At 42.2% G+C, this 21,805-nt stretch overlaps 1 protein-coding gene across 1 annotated transcript in view; it reads left to right on the forward strand.

Moving 5' to 3' along the window:
- atp2c1 (ATPase secretory pathway Ca2+ transporting 1) overlaps positions 1-8,063 on the forward strand; it is a 98,585-nt gene extending 90,522 nt beyond the window's left edge. The window contains exons 21-24 of the mRNA XM_084336551.1: positions 1-148; positions 4,114-4,209; positions 6,318-6,459; positions 7,904-8,063. Coding sequence (XP_084192677.1) covers positions 1-148; positions 4,114-4,209; positions 6,318-6,459; positions 7,904-8,031 — 514 coding nt within the window. The 3' untranslated portion in view covers positions 8,032-8,063. The remainder of the gene's footprint in view (positions 149-4,113; positions 4,210-6,317; positions 6,460-7,903) is intronic.
- The last annotated feature ends 13,742 nt before the right edge of the window (positions 8,064-21,805 follow it).

Here is a 21,805-nt window from a genome sequence, read left to right on the forward strand (position 1 = left end):
TCTGGGCGTGGAGCCGGTGGACCCGGACGTGATCCGGAAGCCTCCGCGCAACGTGAGGGACAGCATCATCACCCGCAGCCTGCTCGTCAAGGTGCTGGTGTCGGCGCTCATCATCGTCTGTGGAACGCTGTTCGTCTTCTGGAGGGAGGTGGGTTCTTACACTGAGAAGCTCTGTTCGTCTTCTGGAGAGAGGTGGGTTCTTACACTGAGAAGCTCTGTTCGTCTTCTGGAGAGAGGTGGGTTCTTACACTGAGAAGCTCTGTTCGTCTTCTGGAGAGAGGTGGGTTCTTACACTGAGAAGCTCTGTTCTTCTTCTGGAGAGAGGTGGGTTCTTACACTGAGAAGCTCTGTTCGTCTTCTGGAGAGAGGTGGGTTCTTACACTGAGAAGCTCTGTTCGTCTTCTGGAGAGAGGTGGGTTCTTACACTGAGAAGCTCTGTTCGTCTTCTGGAGAGAGGTGGGTTCTTACACTGAGAAGCTCTGTTCTTCTTCTGGAGAGAGGTGGGTTCTTACACTGAGAAGCTCTGTTCGTCTTCTGGAGAGAGGTGGGTTCTTACACTGAGAAGCTCTGTTCGTCTTCTGGAGAGAGGTGGGTTCTTACACTGAGAAGCTCTGTTCGTCTTCTGGAGAGAGGTGGGTTCTTACACTGAGAAGCTCTTATGGACAGAGGTGGGTTCTTACACTGAGAAGCTCTTCTGGAGAGAGGTGGGTTGTTAGACTGAGAAGCTCTTCTGGAGCTTCTGGGATGTAACACTAAAGATGGTGGCAACGACAAAGAATCGCGGCAAAATTGTTGTTTAAAAAAAAAAATATATATATATACTTAAAACAACATCGATAATATCGAATATCGTGTGATATGATATTGTTATCGATATCGTTATCGCGATATCATTTTTGGCCATATCGCCCAGCCCTACTCTAATGCATTACTTTTGAAATGCATTACCGTTACTGAATGGTTCGTTACTGCGTTATTTTTATGTAGATTGGTAGCGAGCGGTAGTGATCCAGCGCAGTCCTCCTGACTCCTGTCTGTGTCATTCACCTGCGGGACACGCTGTGCTGTGGGCATGTTTTGTTTACTATAGACTTGACTGTCATGGCAGCGCCCACTACTCGTGTTTGTACACATGGATATTCTTTTTTTCTTCTGTCAGCCAAGTCTGTGTATAGTTGGTGGGAGGGGTTGTCCCTGATGGCATTTTTTAGCCGGTGTTGGGACCAGCAAGCTAACGCCCAAAGCGGATGTTATCTACCGGTATCTGTTTAATAATAATAATAATAATAATAGATCAAATTTATATAGCGCCTTTCATAGAACCCAAGGTCGCTTCACAATCAGGACAAAAAATAGGGCTAGGGAAATAGGGGATGAGGGAACTGATGGGGAAAAGCCTTGGTGAAGAGGTGCGTTTTTAGAGCAGATTTGAAGGTGTCCAGGGTTGGGGCGTTGCTGATTTCGGGGGGGGGAGAGTGTTCCAGAGGGTAGGGGACGCCACGCTGAAGGCTCTGTCCCCAAAAGTTTACACTTTGCCCTGTGGTCACGTTAGATCAGGAGGATCAAAAACATTTCATTGTGATATGTGACCAGGCACAGATAATAGGGTCTTGTTTTTTAATTTTGTAATTTAATTAATTTTTTATTTTTTTAATTTAATTTAATTTAATAAATTTTTTTTACATTATATGAAAGTACAGGTTATTACCTTCAAAATTATTTTCAATCTGTCTTATTAACATGATAAAACAATAGCCAGTTTTGAGCTACAGAGCTTCAAAGGGGCTGTTGGCTGTTCTCTTAAATTGACATTATCAACTTCAGAGGCCAGAATGTGGGACCTATAAACACATTTACCATCCAATAGCATTGTGAGGCTGAACAACAGGAATCATTGACTATGTAAATGTGTTAAAAAAAATATTTAAATGTAAACTACTATTTTTTTTAAATATCCAAAAGCTAAAAGTGATGTCTTAATTTTGCAACCGAGGGTCTTAAAGGGTTTAAGATGCATGCAGAACTACAAATACCCACTGGCCTTTGCCACCTAACCCCTCCCCCACCTAACTTTTCCAGGTGAGAGGCATTCACTGGTAGGGGATAGGTGTGCAAAAGTTACCATAGCTCAGCGTATGTACGCTGTCTCTACGTGTTCGGGAGACTCTGGTGCATAAAAACCTGATTATGATCATGTCTCTACCACCACAACCACAGCCCGAGCTGTGAGTGAATTACGCAAAGGGGAGCATTATGGCAGAAGACTTATTTTACGAAAAAGAGTGAGGCACAGGCGGAAGTGGCCATTTTTCTAAGTAAAATACCCCGAAGACTAATGAAAATAAAATACATTTCCTTTTAAACAACTTTATTCTTTCTTCGCGGCCGGTACCAAATGATCCACGGCCAGGTACCGGTCCGCGACCCGATGGTTGGGGACCTCTGCTATAGAGCCTTCTCTCTATACTCCGTTATGCGTAAGTTTACAGACTTGCGGAGCGCGTACTGGAGTAGATTATTCAATGCCAGCCAGTTTTGGTGCGACAGAAAAATACACTTTCAATTGTGACGGAGAGAAGATCATCTCCCGATTCAGATACAATTTAACAAACGGTTCCAAAGATATTAATATTTCTCAGCATAATTATTTTCACACCGCCAACAAAAAACTCCACTCCCCTCAGACGCAACTGTAGTTTTTTCACACAGCAAGGAAAAGAATACTGTCTGACAACAATAATTAACACATGTACAAGTCGTATTAAGTTTTGCAAATAAGGAGACATATAGAGAACATTTCAAAGCACTAAAAAAAAAAATTATTGCGCAACATTTTTTTTTTTTTGAGGAATCGTGAGCTACCCTTGTGGCTTCCTGGTCATGATTTCTACTACTTTTCTACTTTCTTGACTTTGTGTGTGAGCACAGCGGTGTCTGTGTTTATTATTATTTCATGAAATTGGGGCCATATCTTCATTTTACATATATTTTCATTATGTCAAAAAGATTATGATTTGAAACGCTCTAAAAAAAAATTGTCATATAGGGTACCTCCCATGTCCCTAGCGTCCATTTTCATCCCATCCACTTCCATGTTAATAAAACCGCAATAAAACCGCCATAAAGTCTAAAAAAATATATATATCTCTAATCTCAAATTTTCACATCATATATCGATAAATAAACAGAATAATTACACCAGGCATGCAAAAAAACCAATACATACCTTTTAGTAATAGATTAGTACTAACCGGTGCTTACTAACGCTTACTAACGGCTATTTCTGACCGCTATTTCTGACCGAAATAGTCAACCTTTCTTTTTTATAATGGCAGATTCTTATTCACAGGAATTTTGTCCATTTTTCACACGCTGTAATATGGTGTCTAAAATGTATAGAAATATGATGAATATGGATATGAATATGAATATTTTCAATAAAAACAGACTTGGTATCAAACGAACACGAATATAAGTGGTTAAAATTCGGAAATATTTGTAATTTGTTACAGATATCTTGAGATTGGGCTATTAATGTTAATCATGGGGATTTTTTTCTTTTTTTTAAATAGTAAACAGTTAAAATTATATGGCTTTAAACATGATGTATCATTTCATCTCTTAAGCCCAGTGAGTGTCAAAATCCTTAGGAAGCCACAAGGGTTAACAAGACGGGTTAGACTGTGCCGGGTCACATATGATTCATGATATTAGAGGAATGATAATATTTTTTATCATATTCTAATTCGTATTCAAATTCTCATTGGAAAAAAGAATAAAATGATCATGGTGTTGTTTCTTCTTCTTTGACATCATATATGTAATCTTTTGTCAAACAAATATATGTTTTTTTTTTTTTTGATCCACTGCAAGCGAGAGTACGGTAGCCCTTTCCTGTGTCTAACCAGACCTCACTGAGATAAAACTCTGTCGCCCTTTCCTTTTGAAGGGTCCAGTGAGTTTTTGATCATGTGACTGATGACATATTTTCCGATTGGACCTTATTTTGATTTGACCAATCGTGTAGAAGTTCTCTGTGTATGTCCCGCCCTCTGCTGGCATGCTCAGCGAATAGGCCGCTTCACTATGTTTGACGTGTCTCTCTCTCTCTAGCTGCGGGACAATGTCATAACTCCACGAGACACCACCATGACCTTCACCTGCTTCGTCTTCTTCGACATGTTCAACGCACTAAGCTCTCGCTCCCAGGTGAGATACTCTACCATCTGACCTTCTGTCTGCTTCTATGTTGTCATAATGAGGAAGGATTCTGAGGATGACATGTATAGCAAACAAATTTCAGGCTCTGAACACATTTCTCTCCCCAGACTGCACGTCGTACCTTTCATTTAAATTCATATTTCGCTGCGCTAAGTCTATAAAACAACTTACTGACTTTAAAACTATTGATTACTTCCCCAACAGCATCTCCCTGTGAGGCTTTCAGCCTTTCATGTTCTATTATTTCGATTATAACATCACTCACAGCACAACTATAACCTGATAACATCACTCACAGCACAACTATAACCTGATAACATCACTCACAGCACAACTATAACTTGATAACATCGCTCACAGCACAACTATAACATCACTCACAGCACAACTATAACTTGATAACATCACTCACAGCACAACTATAACTTGATAACATCACTCACAGCACAACTAACCTGATAACATCACTCACAGCACAACTATAACTTGATAACATCACTCACAGCACAACTAACCTGATAACATCACTCACAGCACAACTATAACTTGATAACATCACTCACAGCACAACTAACCTGATAACATCACTCACAGCACAACTATAACCTGATAACATCACTCACAGCACAACTAACCTGATAACATCACTCACAGCACAACTATAACCTGATAACATCACTCACAGCACAACTATAACTTGATAACATCACTCACAGCACAACTATAACTTGATAACATCACTCACAGCACAACTATAACTTGATAACATCACTCACAGCACAACTATAACCTGATAACATCACTCACAGCACAACTATAACCTGATAACATCACTCACAGCACAACTATAACATCACTCACAGCACAACTATAACTTGATAACATCACTCACAGCACAACTATAACTTGATAACATCACTCACAGCACAACTAACCTGATAACATCACTCACAGCACAACTTTAACCTGATAACATCACTCACAGCACAACTATAACATCACTCACAGCACAACTATAACTTGATAACATCACTCACAGCACAACTATAACTTGATAACATCACTCACAGCACAACTATAACCTGATAACATCACTCACAGCACAACTATAACCTGATAACATCACTCACAGCACAACTATAACCTGATAACATCACTCACAGCACAACTATAACCTGATAACATCACTCACAGCACAACTATAACCTGATAACATCACTCACAGCACAACTATAACCTGATAACATCACTCACAGCACAACTATAACCTGATAACATCACTCACAGCACAACTATAACTTGATAACATCACTCACAGCACAACTATAACCTGATAACATCACTCACAGCACAACTATAACCTGATAACATCACTCACAGCACAACTATAACCTGATAACATCACTCACAGCACAACTATAACCTGATAACATCACTCACAGCACAACTATAACCTGATAACATCACTCACAGCACAACTATAACTTGATAACATCACTCACAGCACAACTATAACTTGATAACATCACTCACAGCACAACTATAACCTGATAACATCACTCACAGCACAACTATAACCTGATAACATCACTCACAGCACAACTATAACCTGATAACATCACTCACAGCACAACTATAACCTGATAACATCACTCACAGCACAACTATAACCTGATAACATCACTCACAGCACAACTATAACTTGATAACATCACTCACAGCACAACTATAACTTGATAACATCACTCACAGCACAACTATAACCTGATAACATCACACACAGCACAACTATAACTTGATAACATCACTCACAGCACAACTAACCTGATAGCATCACTCACAGCACAACTATAACCTGATAGCCTGATAGCATCACTCACAGCACAACTTCAAACTGTCCTCTGGACAACATCACAAAAGCACAAAAATCTCTGATCCTCGATAACTCTCAAACCAAATGAATTTGCACAAAGCAATTTACACACATGGGATTCGTATATTGTAGAGATATATAGTAGATTGTAGTATTTTTTAAAATTTTAAAATTATTTATTTTTGTGTGTGTCCTTTTAACCCTGCGTCCCCTGTTCCCTCAGACTCGCATGGTCCACGAGATGGGGCTGTGCAGCAACAAGATGTTCTGCTACGCCGTGGGGGGCTCCATCATGGGCCAGATGCTGGTCATCTACTTCCCCCCGCTGCAGAAGGTTTTCCAGACGGAGAGCCTCAGTCTGTTCGGTGAGAAGAGCCTCTCCGTGATCCCTCCCACCTGTACCTTTTAAACCTTTTCACTGCCACACGACAGAAGGTTAACCATTTACTATCACACTACCGACAGTTAACCGTCGGCAGTGTGATAGTAAAGGGTTAACCTTCTTGCTACTGTGTCCGGTTTTGATCATCAGGCTGATGCATAAAAAAAATGCACTATCATCGGCTGATGCCAATAGGGAAGTGTAGTCTGACGTCGCTTTGGACCGCCCGCGATGTCCACCCGTATAGGGATTTATCATTGGGAAAATGGATTATCGGCTATTGTAACAATTCTGCCGCATGGAAATTGAAAAGCTTTCCATTTTTGCACAGAGAAGAAAAGGGTATGTATCTTCTTGTCTAACTTCAGGGTAGATGGCAAATAAGCTAATTTCCCAAAATGTTTGAGTTTTCCTTTAAGCATTTTTGGTTGAAATAAAATTCTGCGATTTTCTTTTATCATTAATAAATATTTTCATGTTGAGCTATAGATTGTGGATGAATACACACAGAAAGGTACACCATGCAAATGTTAATGCTTTATTTGTTTTAAACGAGATGATTTAGAAATGGGCAATGGGGAAATACATTGCGTTGGACAGAGGGTGGAACACGGAAAACCGGCAATGACGTAACCACTACACCTCCCTATACGGTCACTGATGTATCGTGCATCCCTAGATGTATTCAGTTAATGCTGGTCGAGGAACCTTACTGACGCAGGCTTGTCGAGGAACCTTACTGACAGACGCAGGCTCTCTGAGGAACCTTACTGACTGACGCAGGCTGGTCGAGGAACCTTACTGACTGACGCAGGCTGGTCGAGGAACCTTACTGACTGACGCAGGCTGGTCGAGGAACCTTACTGACTGACGCAGGCTGGTCGAGGAACCTTACTGACTGACGCAGGCTGGTCGAGGAACCTTACTGACTGACGCAGGCTGGTCGAGGAACCTTACTGACGCAGGCTTGTCGAGGAACCTTACTGACGCAGGCTTGTCGAGGAACCTTACTGTCTGACGCAGGCTCTCTGAGGAACCTTACTTCAGAGCCTTGGGGCCGTCACCACGAAAACTCTGTCCCCTTTTGTTTTAAGCCTGGACCTGGGCACCACCAGGAGCTGCTGGTCGGAAGACCGCAGTGACCGGCTGGAGGAGAGTGGATGGATGAGCTCGCTAATGTAAGGGGGGGGGGGGGGGGGGGGCTCTGTAGGCGAACACCAGGACCTTGAAATTGATCCTGAAATGTACCGGGAGCCAGTGCAGGGAAGCTAGGATGGGGGTGATGTGACAGACATGATTTTTTTGACCTACTGAGTAGCCTGGCAGCAGCATTTTGGACCAACTGAAGTTAGCTGATCCACTTGTGTGGTTGGGGCCCAGATGCGGCGCTTTCTGACAAACCCCCATCTGTCCTCCGTGTCCCACAGACCTGCTGTTCCTGGTGACGCTCACCTCCTCGGTCTGCGTGGTGTCGGAGGCCATCAAGAAGGTGGAGAGGTGGAGAACGGGCGAGAGGAGCACCAGCCTGGCCGCCGACTCCTTCCATGAAGTATGACGTACGCCGCCCTTCGGGCCGGGGACTATGAAGTTCGGGCGGGGGAGCGGTGGCGGGGGTTTCGGGGCAGGTGACTGGTCGAGTCGGGGACGGAGAGAGAGGTCGAGGAGAGGCGGCAACGCGGTGTGGGAATGGGAATGTCGGGAGGGGGTGGGGAAGACTGCGACTGAACGTCGGGAGGGGGTGCGGAAGACTGCGACTGAACGTCAGGAGGGGGTGGGGAAGACTGCGACTGCTGGAAGCAGAAGAATCCCAGATGTTTTCCTCTGGGAGGCCGTCAGCCGCCCGGTCTTTGGTCGGCAGCTCGGGAACTGGACCCCCTCCTCAGCGAGGAGAGACATTTGAACTGGGTTTTTGTTGTGTTTTTTATTAGTTTGGGGTTTGGGCGTATCTAGGAGGACGAGGTTATCACTGGGTGCCACGTACACGGTACTAAGACTTTGCCGCCGTTCACAGCGTTGACCCGCACCTTTCCCCTCCCCCGCCGTTCTACTCTTAGCATACAGTAGGTAACTTGACCGTAGCGCCAAGGACCGGACCATCCCTGCATTCCAGCTTTGATTCTCTCTCTCCCTCTCTCTCTCTCTCTCTCTCTCTCTCTCTCTCTCTCTCTCTCTCTCTCTCTCTCTCTCTCTCTCTCTCTCTCTCTCTCTCTCTGTCTCTCTGTCTCTCTCTCTCTCTCTCTCTCTCTCTCTCTCTCTCTCTCTCTCTCTCTCTCTCTCTCTCTCTCTCTCTCTCTCTCTCTCTCTCTCTCTCTCTCTCTCTCTCTCTCTCTCTCTCTCTCTCTCTCTCTGTCCGTCTCTCAATCGCTCTCGTAATCAAGGAAAAGTATGCAGGCTAATGTCGACAGAGTTTAGGCTTGAGATGTGTGCAATCCTTATTTTATTATTATTATTCTATTGCTTTCCCCAATGCTTTGTTTTTGGTATATAATTCAGGAGGTGTTGACCACTACACAACTTGCTTTTTGTGGTTGAATATGATCAGTTATGGGTTGGATTATTATTATTATTATTATTATTACTACTACTACTAGTATTTAGATGTCTCTGGCATTGAGTATACCAGCACATGGTCTCGGTTCAAAAATCCAAAATGTTGATTATTTATCTGCACTCTGTTATATATAAAGGAACCACGTTTTTCTGTTATACCGACAATAGTAACAAATTGGTTTTCAGCATTGTATCACATTTAAAACCATGTTTCACTTCGCTAGAACATTCTTCCCCAAACACATCAGTTGTGGAGCCCTGGGAACATCTAGCTGTCCTGGGGGGCAGTCACCTGGGAACATCTAGCTGTCCTGGGGGGCAGTCACCTGGGAACATCTAGCTGTCCTGGGGGGCAGTCACCTGGGAACATCTAGCTGTCCTGGGGGGCAGTCACCTGGGAACATCTAGCTGTCCTGGGGGGCAGTCACCTGGGAACATCTAGCTGTCCTGGGGGGCAGTCACCTGGGAACATCTAGCTGTCCTGGGGGGCAGTCACCTGGGAACATCTAGCTGTCCTGGGGGGCAGTCACCTGGGAACATCTAGCTGTCCTGGGGGGCAGTCACCTGGGAACATCTAGCTGTCCTGGGGGGCAGTCACCTGGGAACATCTAGCTGTCCTGGGGGGCAGTCACCTGGGAACATCTAGCTGTCCTGGGGGGCAGTCACCTGGGAACATCTAGCTGTCCTGGGGGGCAGTCACCTGGGAACATCTAGCTGTCCTGGAGAGCTGCAGTCACCACCAGCATTCAGCTCTCAATCCTGCCAAATGTTAACAGGCAAACATTACTTGAAAAGTGTTTTAACCCGAGACACAGAATCAAAATAATATCACCCGAATCTACTTTTCTTTGTTTGTACATTTGTTCAAACGGCTGATTTTTTGACTTTGTACGATTTAAAAGCGCAAATGAGTTACTGTCGGTGGGTATGGGTCGCCGGAACAGCCAATTTTGGTGGTTGACCAAACTCCTCTAGGTTTCGCCACAGTTCCAAATACTTTAAAGTAGGGATGTCCGATATTATCGGCCTACCGATATTATCGGCCGATATTGGCATTAAAATGTGTTATCGGAAAATATCGGTATCGGTTTTCAAAAAGAATATATAGTAATTATGGCACAGAGGAAGCCTTTCCCAACGAAACGTACTCTCCAACAGAAGCACCTCCGTGTTCACGGTTAGCAGGGGGCTGTTAACCCCCTCCTCGCTTCTTCAAAACAAATCTGCGTGGGGTGCATCTCCTTTGTAACCCTTTATGGGAAATGTGGTCTTTGCACGAGAATTATATTACCAGTCATCTCGGCAACGGTCTCATTGTTTACAGTAGCTCTACCCAAGTTGTCACAACCAAATCCGACGATGATTCATGATAAGATATATTATTGCTGAGAATCCTCCTCGTAGGGACTTTAATGCTCCCCTGTGCTCCTGGCGAAAAGGAAACTGCAAGTGCAGTGCCTTGCCGTCCCGTCGCGAAGCGTGTGTTCATGCTAATCGTAGAATTAGTAAACATAATGTCCAGTTCTCAAAACAGTGCAACACTGACATGGTGGTTCCAGGGTATGAAGCAGATACTTTATTTTAAATACATTTTTCTCTCATTCCGTGCCTTAGAAATAAAATTTCTCTCGAGTCCAACATCAGTGAGATGAAATGTCGTAACCTTAACCCTTTCACTACCACACTACAGAAGGTTTTCATTCCAAGGACGTGAACACTAAAAGAGAAAATACAAAATGGAGGCTATTTTTTTTTTTTATAAATTTGTTCCACTGCGGGGTGAGTCGGGCAATATCTCCGCCTCATTCTAGATCTTCAAATCCCACAATTCACTTTCCCCTCCTACCACTTGTAACATGTGTGGTGCTCTGTGGGAAATGTAGGGGCGGGGGGGAGTCAAGGGTCAAGGTGCAGACTTATGGCGATTTTCCACACCATGGTACCAGCTCCACTCGCCTCTGGAGAAAGGGGGGAAAGTTGTGGATAGTATCAACAACTCAAATCAATGTGTAATCGTGTTTAATATCAATCAAAATAGAGGTGGTTATGATTTTTTGCCACAATGGGCCGGTGCCATGCGGTGGAAAGGTGCCATGAGGTCCCACATCAGAGCTGTTGGACTTCCACAGCCTGCACTGGAATTGGTACCACGCCCTTCAAATGCACAACAGTGAGATTTTCAGACACAACGGATAACGTCAGTAGAAATGGCCAGTTTTGTTCCAAAATGAGATTTATCTGCATGTGTGAAATTTGATGCCGGCAACCACACCCAGAGTGAACGGTGACGTGGAACGGCAAAGCATTATTTGGTATTTGTTTTTTTTAGCTACCTTGCAGACTTCACTTACAACATTTTGATATACTTAAGGATGCAAAAACCTTTTTATATATATATATATATATAATATATATATATACTGTATACTGAGTATATCAAATTGGGTGGGGGAAAAAAACTCATCTTTCATTAATTATTGACTACTTATAAATATATAATACATGTTTTTCTGAGGGTTTTTCTTTTCACCTAATTGTATATACTCAGTAGAAATGAAAGTCTGCAGATACACAGTAGGGCTGATTTTTCTCTCTCTCGATATTACACTTAAAACAGCGTCTAATCTTCTTGATCCTGGACATCCATCTCTCATCAGGGTGATGTTCTTGAGGTCTCTATTCCACCTCACAGCCACGCTTCATCCACCTCACAGCCACGCTTCATCCACCTCACACAGCCACGCTTCATCCACCTCACAGCCACGCTTCATCCACCTCACAGCCACGCTTCATCCACCTCACACAGCCACGCTTCATCCACCTCACACAGCCACGCTTCATCCACCTCACACAGCCACGCTTCATCCACCTCACACAGCCACGCTTCATCCACCTCACAGCCACGCTTCATCCACCTCACACAGCCACGCTTCATCCACCTCACAGCCACGCTTCATCCACCTCACAGCCACGCTTCATCCACCTCACAGCCACGCTTCATCCACATCTATGGTTTGTTTGTTTACTTTGCACACCACCCAGAAAACCAGCCCACCTAAAAAACGACTTGCATTCCTCTTTATCGTTTTGGGGCATTAACTGTCCCATTGTCTTGTGGAGTACGGTGGAAGGTTCCAGAGAGAAAAAAATCACTTTCAATTCAGTTCAGTTCATTCATTAAAAAAATTAAATGGTGAACGTTTTTAATCTTTTTGATAAAGAAAAACAATTCTTATACAGGGTTCTTACACAGGTCTGTATGGAAAATGTATTTGTCAATTGCATTATTAAGTCTGAAAAAGTATGGGGAAAACATTGCTATATTGCATGGTTACACACCTTTTGTAGTTTGAGACCCACTGTCATTTGACACAGTATCATCCCAAATCCAAAGAAATAATGGGGGTGGAAACTCTCAAATGGACACTGTGGAAGAACCCATCATTATACTGTAAAGAGAGGCTTCAGAGCAAACCATCTCATCGTTGAAAGTTAATTCAAACCGGCATCTTTCAAATCGATTGAATTGGAAGTGATCGGAGCCCGAGCCCTATTGACAGGTGACCGCTCTGTGAACCTGTGCAGTCTACACTGTAATATAAGTGCAAATATGTCTCTTGTCCTTTTTCACGACAACTCGTATGCGCTCGTTACATAAATTGTGCTTACTGTATATCTCTTGTGTGTGTCGAGGCCAAAGGGAAGCCCTGCCGCTGGCGCTCTGCTCCGGGGAGCTGCTAAAGGATATCCCTGTTCTAAGATTGGATGTGTCTTAATGTAGACGAACACTCTGCGTCACAGTGTATATTCTTACTTTACTGTTGTGTTTGTCTATTTAAAACCCGGTTCTGTGTAGGGCTGTCCCCTTTTAATAGGCGATTAGGAGACTATTTGATTGCTGGCGTCTTATGTCCATGTATTGTTTATTGACACTTCTGGGCACCTCCTTTGATTAACTTCTAGATCCAAAGGGTTCAGTTAGTTAACTGAGTACCTCAGCCAAAGAACCATATAAGTCTGTTTTTAGGTTTTCAGAGGAACATTGTTTTCAAACTTTATTATCTAAAAATGTTTAAGTTAGAGTGTTGTGTTCACTCATAGTTGGAGACCGTAGAGGCTGAGTACTTTATTATCTAAAGATAGTAAATTAGAGTGTTGTGTTCATTGATTCATAGTTAAAGACAGTAGCGGTTGAGTACGTTATTATCTAAAGATGGTAAGTTAAGAGTGTTGTGTTCATTCATAGTTAAAGACAGTAGAGGTTGAGTAGTTTCTTCACACTTGAGTGATTTAAATTAACTTCACCACTGCGAATACATGGGCTGTCTAAAAGAAACTTGAAAACTGACTTATTATGGTTCTTAGGAGCAAGGGTTCAATTGAACCTGTCTGCATTAGTTGATTAGAATGTGGGGGACGGTCCTAGTTCTGACACCAACAGGAGCCTTGGATACATGGTGATACATCTCTGACCCCCCCCCCTATATAGGTGGTGAAAACGTCACTATAGACATATACATTTTCATAAAAAAGGAATCATTTTGCGGCGAGTTGTTTGTTTGCTAAGCTGGCACTGAGTCTTGTGTATCTCACAAAGCAGGAGACGGTAAAGAGTTCATCGCCCCAAACTTAAAGGAACACACCAACATTATGGGAAGTGTGTTTACCGGACATCTCCAGAGTCCGACAAGAAGATGGATACCAATTTCCTCTCTGTGCGTTCAGTTGAAAAGCTAGAATCCGGCTGCAAGCTAGCCTGTAAGCACAAATTAATGGTAGCTTATATACGGACCAGCTAGCATACCTCTTGGTCAAAAACTATTTCTCCCAGAGAGAAGCTAGGCTAGTAGTTCTTATTTGCTTCCAGTCATTTGAGCTAAGCTAGGCTAGCTTGCAGCCGGGTAGCTTTCTACTGAATGCACAGAGAGTAAATTGGTGCCTATCCTCTTGTCTGTTTCGCATTATGATGGCGTGCTCCTTTAAGACTTTGTTGGAATCGTCTCATTGTTCTAGTTTGTTATTCATGTCCCGTCGATCAGGGTTTCCCTTCAGAATAGTTCTTTGGCCCAGAGGCAACTTCTCTCAAAATATTGCATAGAATCCAGGCTTTTTGTTTAGTTTGTTTTAATGTCATCTCGAGATGGTTCTTCTGCGCCGAGAGTGCTCTTAAATGGGCACTTCACCAAAAGCTAAAACAATGCTGACTTATTATGCACATAATCAAATGCAAATCCAAGACCTATAAACAGTTTTGCACACTTTCGTCCAGTCTTACCGAGAGTTCATTTAGTTAGAAAATGTCATCAGAAGACACCGAATCATTGTATTGTTAATTACAATACAAAAAAGTGCTATTTCTTTTATCTACATAATTTAATTGAGCTGTACCGGACATTATTCCTCCATTGATGGTGACAGTGGTTCAGGAGGTAGAGCAGTCGTCTGGTAATCGGAAGGTTCCTGGTTCGATTCCCGCTCCTCCTGGGCAGCGTGTCGAAGTGTTGAGCAAGACACTTAACCCCTAACTGCTCCCGATGAGCAGGTCGGCACCTTGCATGGTGGCCTCCGCCGTCGGTGTGTGAGTGAATGGGTGAATGTGAGGAACACAATTGTAAAGCGCTTTGGATAAAAGCTATTCTATAAATGCAGCCATTTACCATTTTTACATATTCAAAGTCATCAACTCTCAGTAACTTAAACTAAAGTAAATGAATGTGTGCAAAACTGTATAGAGTTGGGATATATGTATGACATTATTTGAAAAATAAATCTGAATTGTGTCCCAAAGGGGCAATTCTTGGCTAAATTACCAAAATTCGACTTCACCTGGTTCTTCAACAACTCAAACCCCATCTGAAGATCACATGAAAACAAAATACACAATCAGGATTAATTTGACACAGTAGAAACCAGCCACCCCCAAGCCGTGTCAGTCTGCACATGTGTGGGTTTTCTTCTGCCAGGTGTGGAGATATGTGTGCAGCGTGTGGAGGTATGTGTAGTGTGTGGAGGTATGTGTGTAGCATGTGGAGGTATGTATGTAGCGTGTGGCGGTATGTGTGTAGCGTGTGGAGTAGGGCTGAGCCCCGAACGTTCTGACCTTCGTTTGTTATGTTGGCATTCGAATAGATTTTTATTTTTTTTTTATATATATATACGGTAGATTTTTTCTGTGTATTCATTCTGTTTAAACCAATGGAGTTTTTCTTCACAGTTGCATATAAAGATTAGGCTACACTAATATTATACTATTATAGTATATGACTCGTCATAAAAAATGTAATAAAACATTTATCATAAATGATAAATAGCCTATCTGCATCCGCTTGGCACTCGGCGCTCCATCAAGACGTCACCATCACTTTCCTACCAACCGTGCCCTTATTGGATTATGTATGTTGACGAAACTGATGAGTTATATTCATTAACACATCCAGTGCCACGACTCTTACTCATCATTCATTAACCCCTCATGCCACCTATTAACCCCATGTAAACGGTCACCTTGTTTGTAGAGCTATAACCATATTCTATAGCTATGGATACAGTACTATAGTCATTTGACACTGGGTTTCTTCCAGTCAAGATGCAAATTTTTTTTAAAAGATCCATCCATACGTTCCCGTGTTATACCGTGGTGAAGGATGGTTTTAGGGCGGTCTATCGTAATCCATGAAATGCTGAATAATAGTCCTACACGTCGATTACATTGTGGACTCTAGCATTCCTCGCCTGAACCCGCTATTGTTCCGGATTCAAGTCCACATTATCGGTATTATGTTCCATCATGAACGCATGAAAGGGGGGGGTCGTTTCTGATTATTCGAGCGTCGGTAACGGCATTCGCATTGAACACTAGACACGGTTACCAGCCCGATCGCTATGAAGACATTGCAGGATCAGGCTAGAATTGACGTCAAATCGCTCTTACCTTCGGCCGAAAGTAATCCAAAAAGAATATTCCAATTTCTTGATTGCCATCTGGTAGATCCAATTCCCATTTGATCGACGTTATAAACGACCATAACATACGGATCAAGCATAATTGATGGGCGTCGATGTAACCGGCTGAACTGTGTGCTTCGCCGAGAACAAGAAATAAAATCTGAGACCTGGGGTCATTCCACAGCACAGGCTACAGTATTAGAAATGTAGCTCGATACACCCTGAGAATGAATCGGGTATTAAAATCGAAAAAAAGGAAAAACTACCCAGAAACGAGAATCTTCGTTCATGGCACTGAACCGTTGGGGCACAGAAATGAGAATCTTCGTTTTTGGCAACCAACGTGTTAAAAAGTTGATTTAATAAAAAAAAATGCTTTATTCAAATTGAGGATTTAGTTGGAGGATACATTTTTTTTTAATATTAAAAACGAAGGTTTGAACGTCCATTCGAAAAACCCTGACGAAGTTCGAATCCCAAAAACAGGCTTCGGGGACAGCCCTAGTGTGGAGGTATGTGTGTAGCGTGTGGAGGTATGTGTGTAGCATGTGGAGGTATGTGTGCAGCGAGGCAGGCTTGTACTGTAGCACACTGGGGGGGGGGGGGGGGGAATTCTGGTCTGTCAATGCTTTGTGAAATACTGCTACTCCAGGACAGGACTCCTTTATCCACTGCAGCGCCTGGTACCACCAGTACCCTAGTCCTGTTCCCTCTCTTTCTCTAAATCGGCTACTGCTTTGGTCTCATGCAACTAGGGGAAACGCAGTCAACGCGACTGACTGGCTCTCTTTCTATTTTTTATTATTATTTTATTTATGATTTGTGTGTGTTGCACAGCGGAAGTCAAGTACTCTGTTGTTACTGGATGAGAATAAAAATGTATATTAAAACATTTTATAAATCTTTTAATAAAAAGGAAGAAGAAAGAAACATCTGCTTTGTGTCATTTATTTCCCCCCTGAGACCATTACTAGAGACTGAAGTCCACCTGTTAGAATCACCAGACTTGTGACTGAAGTCCACCTGTTAGAATCACCAGACTTGTGACTGAAGTCCACCTGTTAGAATCACCAGACTTGTGACTGAAGTCCACCTGTTAGAATCACCAGACTTGTGACTGAAGTCCACCTGTTAGAATCACCAGACTTGTGACTGAAGTCCACCTGTTAGAATCACCAGACTTGTGACTGAAGTCCACCTGTTAGAATCACCAGACTTGTGACTGAAGTCCACCTGTTAGAATCACCAGACTTGTGACTGAAGTCCACCTGTTAGAATCACCAGCCTTGAGGTGCCAGAATCAGAATGAGAATCACTTTATTTGCCAATGTAGGTATACATCATCAGAATGGGACTTGGTTATCTGCTATAGTGCTTACGCCAGTCCAACAGCATAGTGACGTCATACACTGACGAGTCTCAGACGATACAACCAACATGACATAACATAACAAGCTATGTACAAAGGATTTAGCAAAAATGTAAACGGTGTCGCAGGTTGACAGGACTTTGTTTAAATTAGATTCAGATTTATCGTCATCCACCACAAGTGCAGTACAATGAAAATAAGTTGACATCTAACCAGAGTGCAAAGTTAACGGTAAAGTGCAACAGTAATATACAATGTACTGGAATTAAACTGGAATATATAAAGTACTACTGAGTAAATATGCTAAGCTGGTGTATCTACAGTGTTACAGCATTGTTATGTACAGTGATACAGGTGTAAATACACTGGTAGTAGCCATACTGGCCAGTGGTATCATTAGTAAGAGTAGTTAAGGGATAGATACAGATATAGTATATACAGTTATGAATGAATGAATGAATGAAAACTTTATTAACAGATTGCAGAATGGGTACAGTACAGTACAGCTCAATACATACAATTGTTAAGGGGATGCAGACCAGAGAAAGACTTTCGTCTTGTTTACATCAGGGTCCCCCATTTTCAATTCATCGTAACATATATGACATACATATATGTTGCGGACCTCCCAAACTTTCAAACTTCTTAGATGAAGGAATGGGTACAATAGGAGACACGCCTCCAGTTTTTCAAAAGTTTTTGACACGCCTCAGCTTCTGAGCTGAAGGCGTGTTTTTGCGGACCTCCCAAACTTTCAAACTTTAGACTGTTTTCTTTATACGTTTTTCTTTTTCTTTCTTTCTACCACAAGACGCGGCCACTGATGGGTCCATGGGACTTGGATAAGTCCTGTGGACCCAACTCTGGCCACTGACCACATGAGCGAACGGGTACATACGCACACAATACACGGCCACTGATGGATCCGTGGGACTTGGTAAAGCACTATGGACCCAACTATGACCACTGATAAAAACGTAACTACACTAGCATTATAAGACCTAAACATTGCTACCTACCATACAAGTGCATTGGTTTAGTGCACTTCCGGTTGCCACTGAGCGGAAATGATTGTGCGGACCTGTTCTCCCAAACTGGTAAGCAAATGACTGTTTTTACGTTATTTTCATTTTTACGTTACTATTATTATTATTATTATTATTATTATTTTTTTTTTAACATTGATCTTAACTGATCACTATGACTTTATTGCTTTTATCGTTATATATGCCTATAATTGTGTACAGCACTTTGAGCTACATGACATGTATGAAAGGTGCTTTATAAATACTTACTTACTTACTTACTTACTTACATGACATACAGATAGACAGTACTGCTCCATCTATACATTTATCATACCAGATTTGCAATTACAGTACTGTTTGTGATACAAAAAGAGTCCAGAAAGAAAGGAGTATATACATTAGGCGTGGAAACTGTACATTGGATTGGGTAGGTGGGGGGGGACTGTACATTGGAGGTGGTTGGGTGGGTGGGGGGGGGGGGGTTGGTTAGGAGTGGGGGGGGGGGTTGGTTAGGAGTGGGGGGGGGGGGGGGTTGGGTAGGAGGGGTGGGTGGGGGACACTGTACAACTGTACAAACAACACTGTACATTGGATTATTGACAAGACCATACTTGGTAATTTACTGTACATTGGAGGGGGTTGTGTTCGGGCATTTACAGGGGCCAGTTTCGGGTTGCAGTCTCCCTTAGGTGTTTTTTGAGAGTGTTTTTGAAAGTGGGTAGTGATTCACATTCCTTTACAGCTTTGGGTAGGGCGTTCCACATTGATGTGGCATAATTGCGAAACGTGTTTAGTCCCTTGTTTGAGCCGAATCTGGGTTTAACATGATTTGTGGAGCTCCCTCTGGTGTTGTGATCGTGGTATTCACTGACCTTTGGGAAGTATTTTGTCATGTACATGGGTACCTTGGTCGTGTAGTGTATCTTGTAGACCAGGCCCATTGCAAGTTGCTGTACTCTGTCGTCTACTCTAAGCCATCCTAGGTTGTCAAAGTGGGCAGGGGTGAGGTGGGTTCTAGGAGTAAGGTCAAGCAGTAGTCTGACCAGTTTGTTTTGAGATGTTTGTAATTTTGTTTTTAGCGCCTTTGAGGTGCTTTGGTACCATGAGGTGCAAGCATAGTCGTAGTACCCTTGAATGAGTGCTCCTGCTAGAGTCTTCAGGGTATTCTTGTTTACCAGTGAGGAGATCCGGTACAAGAATCGAGTTCGTTGGTTGACTTTTTTTATTACATTGGATGCCATTTTGTCACAGGAAAGATTTGCCTCTAGGATGGAACCCAGGTAGGTAATATCTTCTTTCCTTGTGACAATATTGTCACCCACTGTAACTGAGAAGCCGTCGGTCTTGCTGAGTTTGTTATTTGAACCGAAGAGAATGGACTCTGTTTTGCCCATGTGTAATGATAGTTTGTTATCAGCGAGCCATATGCAGATTTTGCCTAGTTCTGAGCTGTAAACGGGCAGGTATATTTGGACATGTGTGGATAAATATATTGTAAATATATATATAAGGTATATATAGTATTGTACATTGAGTTATATGGGTAGACTGTAGTTGAGGTAGGTAGCTAAGATGACAGTGCAAGGCTCCCCGGTCTGCCCCTGTTTTCACCCTGTGGTGATGATGCCGTTGCAGAACAGCTGGGCTTATAGTGGCAGGTGAGCTTAAAAATGTCCGACAGATCGAGGTGGTCTCATGACGGCGCGCTGTCCAGATTTGCCATCATCAGCGGCCTGACGTCCTCCTCCTCCTCCAACTGCTTCTGAAGGTGGTCTTAAAGTATACTGTATATGCTTCTGAAGGTGGTCTTAAAATATACTGTATATGTTTCTGAAGGTGGTCTTAAAATATAATGTATGCTTCTGAAGGTGGTCTTAAAATATACTGTATATGCTTCTGAAGGTGGTCTTAAAATATACTGTATGCTTCTGAAGGTGGTCTTAAGTGTAAAATATACTGTATACTTCTGAAGGTGGTCTTAAGTGTAAAATATACTGTATATACTTCTGAAGGTGGTCTTAAAATATACTGTATATGCTTCTGAAGGTGGTCTTAAAATATACTGTATATGCTTCTGAAGGTGGTCTTAAAATATACTGTATGCTTCTGAAGGTGGTCTTAAAATATACTGTATATGCTTCTGAAGGTGGTCTTAAAATATACTGTATATGCTTCTGAAGGTGGTCTTAAAATATAATGTATGCTTCTGAAGGTGGTCTTAAAATATACTGTATGCTTCTGAAGGTGGTCTTACGTGTAAAATATACTGTATACTTCTGAAGGTGGTCTTAAGTGTAAAATATACTGTATATACTTCTGAAGATGGTCTTAAAATATACTGTATATGCTTCTGAAGGTGGTCTTAAAGTATACTGTATATGCTTCTGAAGGTGGTCTTAAAATATACTGTATATGCTTCTGAAGGTGGTCTTAAAATATACTGTATGCTTCTGAAGGTGGTCTTAAAATATACTGTATATGTTTCTGAAGGTGGTCTTAAAATATACTGTATGCTTCTGAAGGTGGTCTTAAAATATACTGTATATGCTTCTGAAGGTGGTCTTAAAATATACTGTATACTTCTGAAGGTGGTCTTAAAATATACTGTATATGCTTCTGAAGGTGGTCTTAAGTGTAAAATATACTGTATACTTCTGAAGGTGGTCTTAAGTGTAAACTAGACTGTATATACTTCTGAAGGTGGTCTTAAAATATACTGTATACTTCTGAAGGTGGTCTTAAGTGTAAAATATACTGTATACTTCTGAAGGTGGTCTTAAGTGTAAAATATACTGTATACTTCTGAAGGTGGTCTTAAGTGTAAAATATACTGTATATACTTCTGAAGGTGGTCTTAAGTGTAAAATATACTGTATACTTCTGAAGGTGGTCTTAAGTGTAAAATTAAAACAGGACTTTGTTTAAATTAGATTCAGATTTATCGTCATCCACCACAAGTGCAGTACAATGAAAATAAGTTGACATCTAACCAGAGTGCAAAGTTAACGGTAAAGTGCAACAGTAATATACAATGTACTGGAATTAAACTGGAATATATAAAGTACTACTGAGTAAATATGCTAAGCTGGTGTATCTACAGTGTTACAGCATTGTTATGTACAGTGATACAGGTGTAAATACACTGGTAGTAGCCATACTGGCCAGTGGTATCACTAGTAAGAGTAGTTAAGGGATAGATACAGATATAGTATATACAGTTATGTAAACGGGCAGGTATATTTGGACATGTGTGGATAAATATATTGTAAATATATATATAAGGTATATATAGTATTGTACATTGAGTTATATGGGTAGACTGTAGTTGAGGTAGGTAGCTAAGATGACAGTGCAAGGCTCCCCGGTCTGCCCCTGTTTTCACCCTGTGGTGATGATGCCGTTGCAGAACAGCTGGGCTTATAGTGGCAGGTGAGCTT

The sequence above is a fragment of the Notolepis coatsorum genome, assembly GCF_963971535.1.
Source record: "Notolepis coatsorum genome assembly, chromosome: 19".
Lineage (NCBI taxonomy): Eukaryota > Metazoa > Chordata > Actinopteri > Aulopiformes > Paralepididae > Notolepis > Notolepis coatsorum.